Below are 16,022 nucleotides of genomic sequence, written 5' to 3'. Positions count from 1 at the left end.
TCCTGATAACTGAAAGTTATTTTCTTCAAAATTCGTCTTTCTAGTTTTTCTGATATGGGTACAAACATTGTATGTTGGAGAAGTCGGATTTTTTTTTCAGCCAAAAACTTGGAGGGATTTCTTAAATGATCGGAAAATTGGTATGGTAATGAGGGAATCGTACGTTATACTTTTAGGTGAGAATATATAGTGCCAAAACACTTGCTTTAAAATTATTTTATTTTGATGTAATTTTTAATTGTGTTTACAATTTTAATTAATTGCGTTATGTTTTTAATAAATTCGTATTTTTAATTTCATTCTCTCACTTTGTTCGCATTTTTATTTCATTATGTTTACATTTTTGTCTCATTGTCTCATTTCGTTTGCATTTTTGTTCATTATGTTTGCATTTTTATTTCGTTTTCTCGTTTTTTTTTTGCATTTTTATGTAAATATTTTTACATTTTTATATTGTTTCTTATTTTGTTTTCCTTTTTATTTCATTATGTTTGCATAATTATTTCATTCTTTCATTTTTATTTCAAAAACCTTGACCCCAGTTAACCCTTAACCCATACGTCGACATAGCCCCTGATTGAAAAAAAAATACACAGACAAGTCCCTACAGGTAATGAGTTCATAGCAACCTGCTTAGTGACAAAGATAAAACTCAACTGTTTACACGTTTACTCGTTCGCTACTTCCTGACCACTCGGTAATTCAAGGGGAGTGTGAAGTATTTCCAGGACAGTGTAAGTAACTCATATGCCGTATCCATAATGATTTCGCAAAACTTTACTCTTTGTAGCTTTCATTGTTGTTGTCTTTTGTGAGCAGGTCATGTTTCCTCATTTTTATGAGATACTGTAAGTGACCGACTCACTTCATGGATATTGTAAAATGCAAATACCTGGCTGTGCACACACATTTATGTTGCTGTACATTTCTGACGCATTAGACTTTGTCTGCCACGGGGTGAAATTCCTTTGCCACTGTTCAGAGCACAGACTGTCTACAGTCTTGCTGCTTGTGACATTACGGCAGTCAGCTGGAAAATTTCGCTGGACGTTGCTCTGCGACACTCGGCTTCGAGCATACACGTGCGCACAGAGCACTTGGCTACGAAGGCAAAGAAGGCACGAGGGACTTACCACAGTCTATTCAAAGAGATCAAACATCTTCTGCACTCAGTGAACGTCGTCTGTTCTGTCACAGAGTCAGATTGGTTGACTACTGAGGTATTTTGCGTTGCAGGTTAAACATACAGTACGAGTTTATTGCTCCACCTGCCAGTGACTGGACTTTGATTTATTACACAAAAAAAAACTTGCCGTATTACACAGGTATCCAATGTAGGGTGCTGGTACGTGCATGCCCTAACGTTGATCCATTCGAAATTTGTGGCATGTTCATTCCTAATATTTTCTGTGAAATTATAGTATACACCACAAAGTTACCGCCCGACTCATTAAAGTCCCCATAGCAACGTACATTCTTGTTTCCGTTCAAGACGTCTGATATTTCCTTTCTGTACGCTAGAATTTTCGCTATGTTTTCTGCAAGTTATTTTGTCGTTAATATGTGACCGATAAAATAGGAAGCAAATTTAAGGAATTGAAAACAGAAGTTTGGCTGACTAAATGACGGCGTCATACTAAAAGGTGAAATAGTTCGAGTGGGAAATTCATGACATCATATAAAATGCAACAAATAAAAAAAGCAATCAATTTTAGTCTGTTACACGGTAAATATAAAGATGTGATTGTCTCATACAAGGATTTTGAGTACTTCTGGGCTCTGGTCTAGGAACTATGCTCTTTATAATATACATTTCACCTTGGACAGCTCAAAAACTTCAATTCCACAAAATCGTCATAAACTTCAAATTTATCTATTTCCCCTATGAAAATCAACTATACGTGTCTTTTAAGGAATCTAAAGATCGCCTCTGCTGTATATTTCATTTAAGAAGCTATCAATGGCATTGGTGACACAAAAATTAACTTAGTCTAAAAATTAACGAATCGATGACTGAATTTATTTCCATATTTGATCATTAAATATTACTTCTCATTGACATCTCAACATCTTTTGAAATGTTACATCGAAGCACAGAGTAACATAAACAGAGTGGCAACACTTGCATGCCTTTTGTTCCATGGTCGTCTCGGTAGACTATTGGCTTTTCATATTAAAATGAGCTTAAAAGGTGTTAAACTTTTTGGAGGCTTGGTTTGTGGTTGATAATTACACGAGATTATGCGAAACATACGACGAGATGGCATCGTACTGCCAGTCGCGTAGCAACCATAGTTACTTTGTGAGCTCTCAGGCCAGAAACACTGCCTCACGCCAATCAAAACATAACACGCCAGCAGTTTCATAAACATGTCATTTCTTGGCGCACGTGTAAAAGACGGTATGACTGACCGTAAACCATTGAGTAAAACCAGACAGTATCGATGAAAGACTTTCAAATTTGGTTCAAACACACTCATTATATATTCATAAAAATATTAGAGGAATTTTTAAAACAGTAAAACCCACTTTCCTGAAGCTCAAAACACTCCCGTTTGCGCCAGCACATCAATTCCGATCAGCAACACACGACAACAACAACACAAGCTTTGTCGAACATACTTTCGCTTAACAATTGGTGAAAATCCGAAAATTACCGAAGGGTGCATGGTCGGCACTCTTCGGAAAAGAGAGCCAAGAGCTTCGTGAGGCGAGGCAAACATGGATTGCTTACGTAACCGCTTCACGCCTTAAACAATAGCTGTTGCCACTCTGTCTGATATTACTCTGTGATCGAAGATACTTCATCAGTGACAAGCTTTGGTGTTATCTTTATGACAATCATACATTTATTGCCATGTTGAGTAATATTGTTTTTCTACATCACACGAGCAATTCCAAACCAACCACGAAAACTTATTTATACATATAGCTACAATGATCCACAATATATTCATCTTTTAAACATTCCAGAGAAGAATACATTGGCAAGTTACCACGAACAATATCGATGGCAGCATAACGCAGCACTCCACCAACCTTTATGTTCAGAATATACTTGGAGAGATACAACAGTGACAGTTGTCAAAATATGGCAAAGGTAACCTTTTCTACTCAAAGTAATCGCTTCGAGGTAATGGCGGTGATTTCGATAGTGAAAATGATAGTGAAAACGATTGTAGGTGAAACGGTTGTACAGTTTTATTACAATTGCGTCAGATATTAGATTGTTCAATTTGGAATCGCACATACGCAATGAAAACAAAATCAAGTATGGGGTGAAAAAATAATCACTCGCAAGTTCAAGAGAAACGGGATATCACAGCATGATTCCAAGGGATGATTCATCCACTACAGGACAAGGTTTCATAATTTTGGTTGTATTTTCCTGGGATATTTTCTGATGAATATTTCAAACAACTCACTGCAGAGATGCTCATAATTGCAGTCCCTTTTTAAAGGGACAGTAGCTGTAACTTTTGACTAATTTTTCACTACTCTGTTTCAATGTATCAACTACAGAATTTTACTATAATCCGATCATCATGACCAATGCCCGGTGTCCTGCTTGCCATCACAGCCTGTATATGTGAAATGACCATTGTTATTGTTGATAAATGTATTCTAGTCCGGACCTGAATATACAATTTAAACAATAACAATGCAGATTATACTCATATAGGGTATATTTATGAGCTAAATATTAGGAATTTCTCCATGGTTCACGGATTCAAACCAGAAACTGCAGATGACACACAGAACAAACAAAATTTTAAAATTGACCAAAGTACAGCTAATGGATCTTTAACAAAACTATGCCGTCTCAACTGTGAGCGATCATTATGAAATGTGTCTTATACCGTTTGGTTTACCTGAATGAATAAATAAATAAATAAATAAATAAATAAATAAATAAATAAATAAATAAATAAATAAATAAATAAATAATCTATGAAGTATATGACCGGTCACGACATGGATTTTCATATATTGTAGGCGACCACTCATGATGTTGTGTTGTCCATCTAAAGTACGAGATTTAAACGTATATTACTACGGGATAAGTTTAGGTATACGTTGACGATGACCAACATCAGTTGAACACAATATAATAAAGGGGAGAATGAGTAAACGAGCGAATCATACATCCAATTTAATCCTGGCAGAACTTAGAATGACAAAATTGTATTTATTTAGGCCCATATTTGAAGTTGGTGCGCACAATTGCTCCACTGTATTAATTGATACTTTTAAAGGATTCATTTTGATCAGATATCTACAAATTCTCAGCCAATCGCGCTATCTGAAGGGAGAAGAAGAGTACCTGTAGCGACCTACAGGCAGAAGGTTGCAGTTTGTTACCTGGTTTGGTGTGGGTTAGTCGTTGGCGGCGCTGTACTGGAAATAGGTGAGTACGCATGCGACAATGAGTGTGCGACTGCCACTGATATTCCATCCACGCAATGGTGCGTTGGCACTCAGAACAGAGCTTACACCACAGCTGAGTCTGACTTCCCATTTCATATAAATACATCATGTAAATGTCCAGGATATACTTCTCGATAGGATGCCTTCATAATAGGGAAACACGATCTTCAATTTTCCTTTCAAAAGATGATAAAAAGCACGGTTGAATCAGAAACTTAACCATATATTAAGTCATTATTCCTGGCCATTACAATATCGATAGTTATAAGTATTCGGTACAATTTTGTAACACACCTGATCAAAATACTATCCATGAATTTACGGTCACATATCATGCATATATGTTTGCGCTGACATTGCACATAGCCAGTTAACAATCCATAAGAAAATGTGGACCGAGTAGAGTTTGATAGTGCCGGCTACTGCATGCACATATAAATGCAAAAAAAATGTTGCGGTGTAGTCTGCGACCATGACGAGTGATAACAGATGAACTTCTCGATATTTCAGTTAGAAATTTAAAAAAGTTATGTTCCAAACGCAAATTTAGGGAACGGCATACGTATGTCTGATCACGGAGCTGATGCCATGGAACGGCAACTCGTGGTTTGTCAGTATGTTAAAAAAGTTGTTCATCGCCACATTTTGGCAAGAACGCCACCACTGCTTTGAGTAAGTGCTTAGGGAAGAACCATTTCACTTCGGGGGACTTGAGGATTTTTTGGGGAAAATTGTCGGCTGGTGAAGAAACAAATATTGATCATAGCAGACCAAAGGGGAAAATGTCACAGAATTTTGGAAATCTGGCTCTCTCATTCCCTCTTTCTCTGGAGGTGCTCTAACATTTTCAAAATAAATGCCTTTTGCATTGCAGTATTCGTGATATAAATACACAGCAGAAGTTATGCTTTTGTTGTATGCTACGACCTGGTAAAAATATTTCATTGTTTATGATGCAATAAACATTATTGTCAGATCAAACCTTAAACCTTCACATAAATCATCTCTCTCTCTCTCTCTCTCTCTCTCTCTCTCTCTCTCTCTCTCTCTCTCTCTCTCTCCGATCGCTCGCTCGCTCGCTCGCTCGCTCGCTCTCGCTCTCGCTCTCTCTCTCTCTCTCTCTCTCTCTCTCTCTCTCTCTCTCTCTCTCTCTCTCTCTCTCTCTCTCTCTCTCTCATATTTTCAGATGACGTCTCCGCTTACGGAGGTCGCGATGCTAGGCAGTCAGATGGAAGGACAGATTTCAACATTAACATTGTTGGCGGTAACGATGCAGATGTTGGCGAGTGGCCATGGCAGGTGAATAATATCATTTAGGGCAGATATTAGGTGGAGTACAACAAATGAAAATTGATTTCAAAGAAATCTTGGGTCGATGAATATTCCGCTTCATCTCGTTCACCCCTAGTGACATGTTTACAAATTACGCACTTGAACCAAGCACAAATAAGGGTCATAGCCTGGCCAAATTACAAAGGGGCACAACACAGTTTAGCTGACATCTGACAATACGGTGGTACCTCAATATGAGCGTGCCTATTGTAATGAAGAAGTTCTGATACTGACAACATATGTATCTTTTTCTTTGGATCAGATAGTATTTTATTCAGTTGACTTTGGCCAATATTTCTGTGGAGGTTCACTTATCTCCGAAGATTGGATTCTCACAGCGGCACACTGTTTTTGGCCAGAAAGGTATATGACGATAATATACACCTATCTCAAACGTCACTTCATTGAATTCGTATGTCTTCTTACGGTATATGATTTTTAATAAACTAATCTGCCCCCTCGGAAGATATCTTTGTTATAGCAAGAGTTTCATGTGGTATGAGCTTGTTGGGGGGACGTGTCATTGCCTGTGAGAGTCTTTGTAAGTCAATTTCGAACCCTCTGTTTCTCGTTCATCCGTTCCTCTAAGCTTATTGTACTCTGATATCCGTGCCTGCATTGGTGTGCACAACCTGAGCCAAATCGATCCTATGAGTGACTGCAGTCAGTTTGCCGACCACCCTATCCCACACGAGCTCTATGATCATGTAACGGTCGATTTCGACATTGCATTGGTCAAACTAGCAAGTTCAGCCAACTTGGAGCACCCTAATATAGACGCTGTTCTCTTACCGGGTGAAGGCGATGTGTTCAAAACGGGAGACATGTGTCACATCACTGGATGGGGTCAACTAGGAGGTCAGTAACTAAATTCTATGTACCGTATAGTTACGTCCTTGCTATGACCATTGAGTGTCAGAGAAAACATTTGTATGATATCATAGGTTAGTTTTTATTTATTTATTTATTTATTTATTTATTATTTATTATATACTCTGCCGCGAAAATTGTCATATTATTTCACTCTGGTCCAGTCCCATATTATATAATCACCTTCGTAAGAATTTGTGAGAATCATAACCTTACAAATCAACGATTCAACATTTTCGGACTTATACAGTGTGGCAGAGAATGGAAAACTGTTGCCTTTTTGCTTTTTCCTAATCCTGTCGACGCAGGCACTGGATCATCATTGATATCTTACTTTGAAAAGCAATATAGATTAGATGATACAGACGCCCAGTCTGCAGAAGTAAACCGAGCGCTATTTCGATGATTTAAAACATTATCAAGATCACAGACAAATAAAGAGACAGACTTTATATTTGTCTGTTTCAAGATTGAGTGCTTTCTAGGACCACGCACGCGGTGGTAGAAACCTCCATGATTCTGATAGTCGATATCGAACGTTGGATATGCAGTGTCATATTTCTTTAACGTACACCAAAAGTGTTAAATGGTTGGAATAAATTTGTGTAGACAGCGCTAAAGCAGATGTAACACTGAAACTGACCCTGTTTTATTAGGCGGATTGGACGTTAATCCAAAAACCTGTGATTCTGGACCGTCTCCCTTAAATTGTAAATTATTTTAGCAAAACTGCTAACCCTATTGTGATATCACCAATAATTCACGAGATGATCTGTACTGACAAGATGGGAAAGAACTAATCTTTATATTATTCCTGACGTCAACCAACCACGTATTTAGTCTATAGCATATGACGATTGGATCATATAGTTTAGCGTGAGAATCGCTTTCTAGCGTTGATCGCTCACAGAGGTTGATTAAACGGAAGATACCTGCGCTCCTGTAGGGAAGCTATAGTTTGTTTTCTTTCATTTCGCAAATGTTCCCACGCATACACACATACATACATACATGCATGCATGCATGCATGCATGCATGCATGCATACATACATACATACATACATACATACATACATACATACATACATACATACATACGAACATACATACGAACATACATACGAACATACATACGAACGTATGTACATGAAAAACTTGTGAATGTAGCAATTAATATAGTTTCAAGTACCTGCGACAATTTAGGTACTCGCTTAATAATCTTTTGCTGACGTTAATGTGTTTTGATGGCAGAAGAGTAATGCAACACATTTCATGGACAACTCTTTTTAGATAATTTTGTTCAACAGTTTGCCTGCAATGAGTAATAGCTATTATCTTTATTTACGCAGAAAATTCATCCGAACCTGTCGATATTTTACAAGAAGCAAGCGTTCCGCTTATTAACACAAATGATTGTAAACCTTACTTCTCTCCTGGCGAAATCACTTCCAACATGATATGTGCAGGATATGAAGATGGTGGTGTCGATGCCTGTCAGGTGAAACTAAGCAATAACATCTTAATTAGCCGCCTTGCTAATTTACGCATGTCACAACGTCAAACTGTCATGGATTACCTCCTAGTTAATGTCTGAGTCCACTTTGTTAAAGTCTGAAAAATTCACGATAATAGAATGGTTGCATTTGAAAACAAGGTCAAGGTCAGAGGAGAATACACTTGTACGTCCAAAAACAAGACAAGTGAGATTCCAATACAAGAACTACTGAAGTTTATGATATGTTACAGCTGATCGTTTAATACATCAAGCGTTTCCTTCCAAGATATTTGGTTTGTAGCCATCCAGTGCGCAATTTGCTTGAAATATCTTACATGTCGGAAAGTGCTGTTATAATAACAGACCTTTGTGCATATATTTGATGATATGAAAACCCGACAATAGACAACAACATTAGAAATGCAGCAAAAAGAGGTACAATGAGTGTTTCTGAATGGTTTGATCTCTGAGAAAATTCAAAAGGCATTTGTCTAAGTGCGTACAATAACGTTTACGTACACGTTAACTCAGAAATGTGAATATCTTGTTTTCAATCAGGGGAACTTACAAAACAGCAATGAGCTGCATGTGTTACCCAGTCCTGAAAACATATAATAATTTGAACCACCAGGAAAAATAGCAACTTGACATTGAAGAGGAAAAACTGTAGAAGTCGTTTTCACTATTTTGTCTCAAAATGCGCTTTTATAATCCAGAAGTATGTTTTACCCAACTGTAAATTTTACTGAGGTATATTTGAACATAATTTGAACATGATTACTTTAATTGTCAAATATCTTTTATCTTTTTTTATTAAATTGTCACTTCAGGGTGATAGCGGTGGCCCTCTTGTCTGTGAAAGTGATGGGAATTGGACATTGGTTGGAGTAACTAGCTGGGGACGTGGTTGCGGTCGTCCACAATCACCCACTGTCTACACCAACGTGACACTTTTCATGGACTGGATCCAGACGACGGTCAGAGAAACAAATCGTACTTCAGTTGGTTCTGGAGTATATAAACCATCAATTTTGCAATTATTTTGGACATTCTTCGTCATAATTATCGCCTAAAATCGTCAAGAGAAAATAACAATGACGATAGGTGTGGCACAAGCACAGTTATCGATTTCTCAAAAATATTGAAGTCAATATTTCAAATTTAGGACATCCAGCGGAAGGCCCCAGACTGATGTAAGATCAATATCAGCTAGACTGTTTTTCATTTTACTTATTTTAATTTTTTTATTTGAATTTCAAAAGGATAACCTAGGATCACTATAACAGTGTCTAGATATGAGACAAAGTATCCTCAATATATTGTCAATGCAGATTCATAATAATCGTCATTTTTCCGACAGTTATTTCACAAAAAAGAGGATAACACGATGGAACTATTTTGGGATATTTGGATCTTCATGATACCATACGCAATGACCCCCTCAAGTCATAGTGGGATGACCCACAAATAGGTGATGATAGACGATTTTGACTACTGACTTTTGCTTTTGGGGTGATTACGCTATTAAAGTAATCCAAGGGTTTTGATTGTATTTTGATGTAGTATTTAGACCTTAGGTTTCATGATTTCTGTACGAAAGCTCTTTTATTGTTCTCTATTGACCTTTTTGCTGATAGAAGGGTTAAATCAGTTCAGTAAAAGAAGACGCGCGTGTATTTCACCCAAAGTTTGGCGGGTGTAATACGGCGAAGGAAACTTGATAATGAGGAACTTCGAATATGGCCGGTGTCCGATAAAGTCGATGTGAGTAGAAGTCTCTACAAAATCCGAACCATCGGCGGAATCGTGTGATGAAATCGCATTCGAAGGGGACGCGAGGGAAGCTGGATGTTAACTGACATTATTTGAGCTTGTCTTCGTGAGATCCCGGCGTGTGAAGTGGTATTTCTCCGACCCAATCGAATGTCAAGTCTGCTGTACTTGAACGAAGCGTGGGTGCTCGCCGAAATCGAACACTTCTTTGGAGACACTGACTGCAGATATCCGACGATTAAGGATGCTCGCACAGGTTTCTCAACGCTGATGCTTCACGTCTTAAATGCTGATGTAAGTACGATTCGATCGATACAAGTCGCATGAAAATCGGACTCAATTTGATAACGTTACGGCCATTTGAAGTTCTCTGAACTGGGCGTGAGGAATGCAACGACCCGCATAACTCAACGCCAACGGATAAACTGTTGACGGATCATCTTACAAGCGATGATTAATCGACCATATAAGTGATCTTTCATTCGCAGAACTGATCAGTGCTTTGTTGTTGAGTTTAACTTCACATCTGAAGGAACTCGGAGCATTGTCGACGAACAAATGTCCCAGTGGAACTCATATTCAACGAATTAGCGTAACGTTCATGGGTTATAGCTGAGACGTGCGTTGCTGACTCTTATACCCATTTACACGCTACTGAAAGCTGTTTGCGGGACGACGCCCTCATCGGTGAAAGCCGACGTTGGTTCTTGCTTTTGTTTATGAACTTTTGAACTACGCCTGAAGTGACTCTTGGCAGGCGAAGATACGCTCGTTTTCTCCAGGAACGTGTACCTGCGATGGAATGCTAATGAGTTACTGTGTTGTCAACGTTACCACATAGGCGTTTGGACAGTTAATGCAACGGACACTGTACTGTTTGTTTGTTTGTTTGTTTGTTTGACAAGTTCAGAGCCTTTGCCCTGATTTGTCCGCCAAGTGAAAAGGAACGAGTGGCAAAGCTGAACATTGTCACTATAAGTGTACTTGTTCTCGACGTCACATGTTTTTGATATCATTTGGCACTTCTGAATCAATGTCTTTTATTTTGTAGCATTAAGACATATCAAGTGCTGAATCGATTTAGGGATATTACGTTTTTTTTTTGTTAATGATATTGTAATTTGATATTTTTTTTGCTCGGTACCGGTACATTTGAATTTTATTGGATCGTTATTCATTATATTTTGTTTATTATTCTTTTATTTTACTTCAAGTGTCTGTGTCATTTGTCCAGTCCCTGCACTCGTCTTGGTTTACCCCTACCTGCAACGCAACTGCATTTTCCACGAATTCCGCGACCCAACTCACACAAACGAATTTGGTGATTGCCCTTGTTGAGTTTGCTCCTAAGCAGCTAGCCCGTGAATAACACCGAAATAAAGCAAGGGTAACATCCATATTTTTTAAATTTTTAACATCTTAGAACCCTATAGCTGAATGTCTAAATATTACAAATAACTCATAAAAACAAGTGTGTAATGTAAAAAGAAAAGCACATTAGCTTACAGTTGCAGATTTAAAGACATTAATTCACCATCCAATTAACTCAAATTAGTTCCAATCTTGTTGGATGTGAAAAGTTGGTATTCTCTGCTTACTTTTTAATGAATTATTAGATTTCATAATTTGAAATTTTTCTCTCAAATCTGTGTAAAATGGCTATAGCATTAAACTTTTTGTATAAATAAACTTACAGTTCAAATCATTTGTATTCTTTGATATCTAAGTTGGTTTTGTCGAAACATTTGATTATATTCATCTCGTTGTTACAAGTCTTCGTCATACATTTCTAATTCCTGTTTTATTTCTCTTTTTGACATAAAAACTCCCTTGTTAACAAATTTCGCGAAACCTTTCTGATTCGATGTCTTTGGAAACACTTCAAATCCATCCATTCCTTTGAACACGTCCTGTGCTTCCCCAGCACGGTCCTCCAGCTTGTCTCCTTTTTTGATGACGACATGAACTTTGCCTTGGATGCGATACTCCACTTCATACCTAGCGATGTAGTCCTCCTCAGTGATGTTTAAGTTCAAGTTCACTCGCTTACCCCTTGGCACCACTACGTCAGACTCGATGACGTTGGTACGTGTTTCCTCAGCGGCATTCACTTCTTCTGTCCACTCATCGGTTGACTTGCAGAATTCAACGCTGGCCGCGACGCAGACCTGTGGGGGCGCTAGAGATACACCGGCCGTGCAACTAAATGTGTGCCCACTGGTCATAGACCAGCTGTAACTTGTCGTTGAAGTCCGCTCGACTCTGAAATGGTGATGTTGCGTTTCCGCCGTGGTATTGTTCGAAAACGAAGTAGTGTGAACAGTGCGTGATCTTTCCTCAGGGGGCGCTGCCTCGGATTTGTCGCCGTCTGGACCTGGTACCATTATAAGTTCTTTGGGGTTGTTCGGACTTGGAATCATTTTTTTGATTGGCCTGTATTTAATGTCGCCGACCTGGATAAATTCCATTGTATTTTTGGTAATCTCGACTACATATTTATCTTGGTTGTCTTTTCCTCTCAACGCCCACTTTTTAATGACTTCATTGATGTTTTGAATTACCTTGACAACCGGCTTGCCGTCCGCCATATTCGTCTCCAACTTACAACTGGCGCTGCAATGAAAACAGCCAACTATTAAATAACGTTTCTCTTTAAGGTGGAGCTGCACGTTACCAAAACAGTTTTTCAAAGAAATATTTCTCATCTAAGATGACAGGGAAGCCCCCTCATGATATAAACATAATATTGTGAATCAGTTTTTGTCAACAAAATAAATTAAAATTGAATATTTGCAAAATTAAAGAAGTTATTTTGAGCAAAATACGCTGTGTTCGGTGCAGCGTCCCCTTAAGTTTAATCTCATTTTATAAGCAATGCTGTAAAACTACCATTATATAATATTTACATCTACGCGATTTTTTTGCGCTTGATGTTATTGGAATTGGTGGTTGTGAAAAGAGAAGAAGGATTATATTTTGCAAACATCGGTCGACGAATACTTATATATTCGTGACCTTTTACACACATGATACGACACACACACACACACACTCACTCACTCACTCATTTAGGCTCAGTCTCTCTCTCTCTCTCTCTCTCTCTCTCTCTCTCTCTCTCTCTCTCTCTCTCTCTCTCTCTCTCTCTCTCTCTCTCTCTCTCTCTCTCTCTCTCTCTCTCTCTCTCTCTCTCTCTCTCTCTTGAGTTTTCCGCATAAAATGCATCTTAGGCATTTAACTAGTGCAGTAACGATCTAGAAGAGTGGTTTCGAAGAACACAGCAAACTCAAAAAAGGAAACGATACCAAAACAACAAGAAAGTTACAGTGCAATAACAGCTGACGTCGTTATTCTTTGATGGTTACGATAGATCCTTTCAATCACTCAGAGGCCATATGCCACGTCATTCAATGGGCTTCAAATAATACCTATCTCTTACGACCAAATGATGAAATTCGATGATCTATAATTACTCATCCTCATTTCGTTTTGAATCACTTGGAAAATCAGTTCCAGCCGCATCAAAAGTTTTGTACAATAGTTTACTATAATGACCCAAGGACATTCGTCGAAAACTTTAAACGCCTATGAGTATCCTAAACTTCGACCGACAAATGATATGAACAGACCTAATACACAACACGCGGCCACTGTATCAAATGACATGAGTCAATGCACGCCGATACACATGCGTGATAACATTAGCCCCGCAGCCACTCGCGTATATTTAGAATTCAAGAAACATGACAAGGTTGTCGATTATTAGTCGTGTGAAATCAACTTTTAATTGCACTGCAAGCTCTGTTCATTTCGCAATGGGATAAATATTGTTGAAGTGTACGATAGATTGAAATCAGGTCATCGCCTTTCTGGATCCCCCCCACCCCCCGGCTGACCCCAAATCTTTACGTATCATCTGTTTTTGGAAGATTTATGGACACTGTATGGGCAGATAACAAACGCACACGCAGTAATACAGTGCTATTACATTACAACAATAATTTATTGAAGTAGACCCAACTGTAAAGTTGACGAACTTAACAGCTCGAACAAAGGCAGTGTTTCTCAACAAACAATATCTCGATTCTATTATTTGTCAAAAATGGATGTTGCGTTTTAGTCACTTCCAAAACTTTAAAATTACTGTAAAAAAGATGGCGACTCTGATCCCCTATAAAATGAAATGTTTTGTCGGTACAACGTAACAAACTACATCCCCTTTGCTGTGCAATGTCTGTCGGTACAACTACATCCCCTAAACTATGGCATGTTATGTCTGTAAAAACAACCTACAGGCGACGATATTGATATTTTGCATTGTAATCTGATTTTGAACTCTTTAAATGTTACAATCTTGAGAAAAGAACAAAGAGAGACGTCATGTACAATATCCTCTGCTTCAGAATTGAAATAAATAGGCGACTACAAGACCTGTTTATAATAGTTATTTATTGAAGGTTTTCACATTCCTTCATACTTCTTTGAGAAAATACATTCAAGTTTTTGAGATGTACGTAAATAAAATGTGGTTCCGTCACCTGATATGATCCCATCTTAAAAATGGCAAAGGAATTCTTCACATAGACAAAGGATAATTAAAAAATACCTAGAATTTTTTACCATGTATATTTACAATGTTGTATTTTTCAATCAAATTATTCCTCAAAACAATTGGCGTCGAATCATTGTCAACAGTAAAGTGTGAACAATATAATTGAGCTAATTTATTTCTGAAATTAGCTTAAAAATGTGTCGAATGCAGTCTTGTTCGCTTGAAGTTATTCTATGATATATCTGATAAATGTTGGGGCGTTTTAATTAATGTCGGTGCTGGCGTAATCATTTTCTTTACAGTTTTAGAATGTGATATAGAACTATCCTTTTCAGCATTATCAACTCTATAAAAAATAAGCTTGATCCCAGTCTGTCCTTGCCTCCTTGCCTACAAGTCTACACAATACAGATAATGACTGTACATTGTAATAATTGTCAGCTAATCTATGTGGTACGTACACTCCAGGAATGTTGGATGTAAAAATAAACCAGACTAGATGGGCATTTTGGTATCTTTAATTTCTCTGAATTAAAGACGCCGTGAATTCGATACGGCGATGGTTGAATGTACGTCTCATGAGCGTTTTTCCTCAACTTACGATAAGATTCAAGTTTTTCGAGTTAAGGCAGGGACCCAAGTGAAATGTGATGCGTTTGCTATTTACTTTTTTAAAAGACCAGAGACCAGCCAACAACGCTTGTCTCATAAACTCGGCACAAGCGTCCGACGGTCTATTTCTATTTCAGGATTTGAAAAACGACACCAGCCTTTTCGATAAGTCATGCGGAAGAAGACCATCACATCTTCACTGACAAATATTTTAAAATACAGCGATGCAGGGTTACCAAATAATTTTTAGGATACGTTAATGCACTGCAGTTTATATCATTCTTTGAAATGAACTACGAAATCTTTCAGTAAGTAAAAATTATGTCTGAAACATTTCTATGAACACATACAGCTAAAGTACTTCCCTTACCTCGTTATAGTGATGATGAAGATTTTGAACAACTCCTTCGAATTCGTTGCTTATGATCTTCTCAAGATTTCTAAAATGTCGTAATGGTTATTTCTTCGTAGACTTGAAAGAATACGCCTTCCTATAATGATGACATCAGAAAACTAGTGTGCATGGTCTAATGGGGCTATGCGACATGACTTTTGATTGGCTTATCACATTGTCACGTGGTTCCTGATTTCAAGGGGCAAGGCTCTTGTACAACTGGTCAGCGCATCCATGCACATCGCTGATGCATTCCTAGAGGGCCTGACGAGAGCGTGGTCCTTTGAAAGTAAAAGGATTATTTTAAAAGGGTGAGTATGCCTTCGGCGAAGTTGTGAATTTCAAGGAGAAGTTTCACGATTTCATGGACGATATTCGACTAGGGGCTAACCTCGATATGACACCATCAAGAATTATTAACACGGTGCCTTGCAAGTCAACGAAGAAACTGCAAGGTTGTCTGGGATTGGTACATTCATTTATTTGACCAATCGGTGAATTTATGTAACCGATGAGTAATTGCTCAATGAGTGAGATGTATCTTTCAGAGGGCAACTGATGAGCCCCT

General features: G+C 38.1%; 2 protein-coding genes across 3 annotated transcripts; one reads left to right on the top strand and one right to left on the bottom strand.

The window, feature by feature from the left end:
- Positions 1–644: 644 nt before the first annotated feature.
- Positions 645–11,106, top strand: LOC139115217 (chymotrypsinogen B-like). Of its 2 annotated transcripts, none has more exons than XM_070677169.1 (8): positions 645–734; positions 2,974–3,100; positions 4,291–4,408; positions 5,615–5,727; positions 6,023–6,123; positions 6,350–6,618; positions 7,981–8,129; positions 8,957–11,106. In XM_070677169.1, the coding sequence occupies exons 2-8, from the start codon at positions 3,044–3,046 to the stop codon at positions 9,197–9,199; spliced, it is 1,050 nt and encodes a 349-aa protein (XP_070533270.1). In that variant the 5' UTR covers positions 645–734; positions 2,974–3,043; the 3' UTR covers positions 9,200–11,106. The 2 variants fall into 2 exon arrangements, with proteins under 2 accessions (XP_070533270.1, XP_070533269.1); XM_070677168.1 differs by having other exon boundaries at positions 4,273–4,408.
- On the bottom strand, positions 11,095–15,580 carry LOC139115219 (uncharacterized). Its single transcript, XM_070677170.1, has 2 exons — positions 15,431–15,580; positions 11,095–12,512 (listed from the first exon to the last, which is right to left on the bottom strand). The coding sequence occupies exon 2, from the start codon at positions 12,485–12,487 to the stop codon at positions 11,666–11,668; it is 822 nt and encodes a 273-aa protein (XP_070533271.1). The 5' UTR covers positions 12,488–12,512; positions 15,431–15,580; the 3' UTR covers positions 11,095–11,665.
- Between the last annotated feature and the right edge of the window lie 442 nt (positions 15,581–16,022).

The sequence above is a fragment of the Ptychodera flava genome, chromosome 17 (genome assembly GCF_041260155.1).
Source record: "Ptychodera flava strain L36383 chromosome 17, AS_Pfla_20210202, whole genome shotgun sequence".
In the NCBI taxonomy this organism is placed as follows: domain Eukaryota; kingdom Metazoa; phylum Hemichordata; class Enteropneusta; family Ptychoderidae; genus Ptychodera; species Ptychodera flava.
Note: the sequence above shows the minus strand (reverse complement) of the source record. Positions and strands in the feature narration are given on the sequence as shown.

Bases quoted from the DNA above. Each gene is read 5' to 3' on its own strand.
- LOC139115217 (XM_070677168.1), top strand. From the start codon at position 3,044: ATGTTCAGAATATACTTGGAGAGATACAACAGTGACAGTTGTCAAAAT. The intron at 5,728-6,022 runs GTGAATAATATC...TCTTTGGATCAG, and splicing joins TTGGCGAGTGGCCATGGCAG to ATAGTATTTTATTCAGTTGA. The intron at 6,124-6,349 runs GTATATGACGAT...CGTTCCTCTAAG, and splicing joins CACTGTTTTTGGCCAGAAAG to CTTATTGTACTCTGATATCC.
- LOC139115219 (XM_070677170.1), bottom strand. From the start codon at position 12,487: ATGGCGGACGGCAAGCCGGTTGTCAAGGTAATTCAAAACATCAATGAA.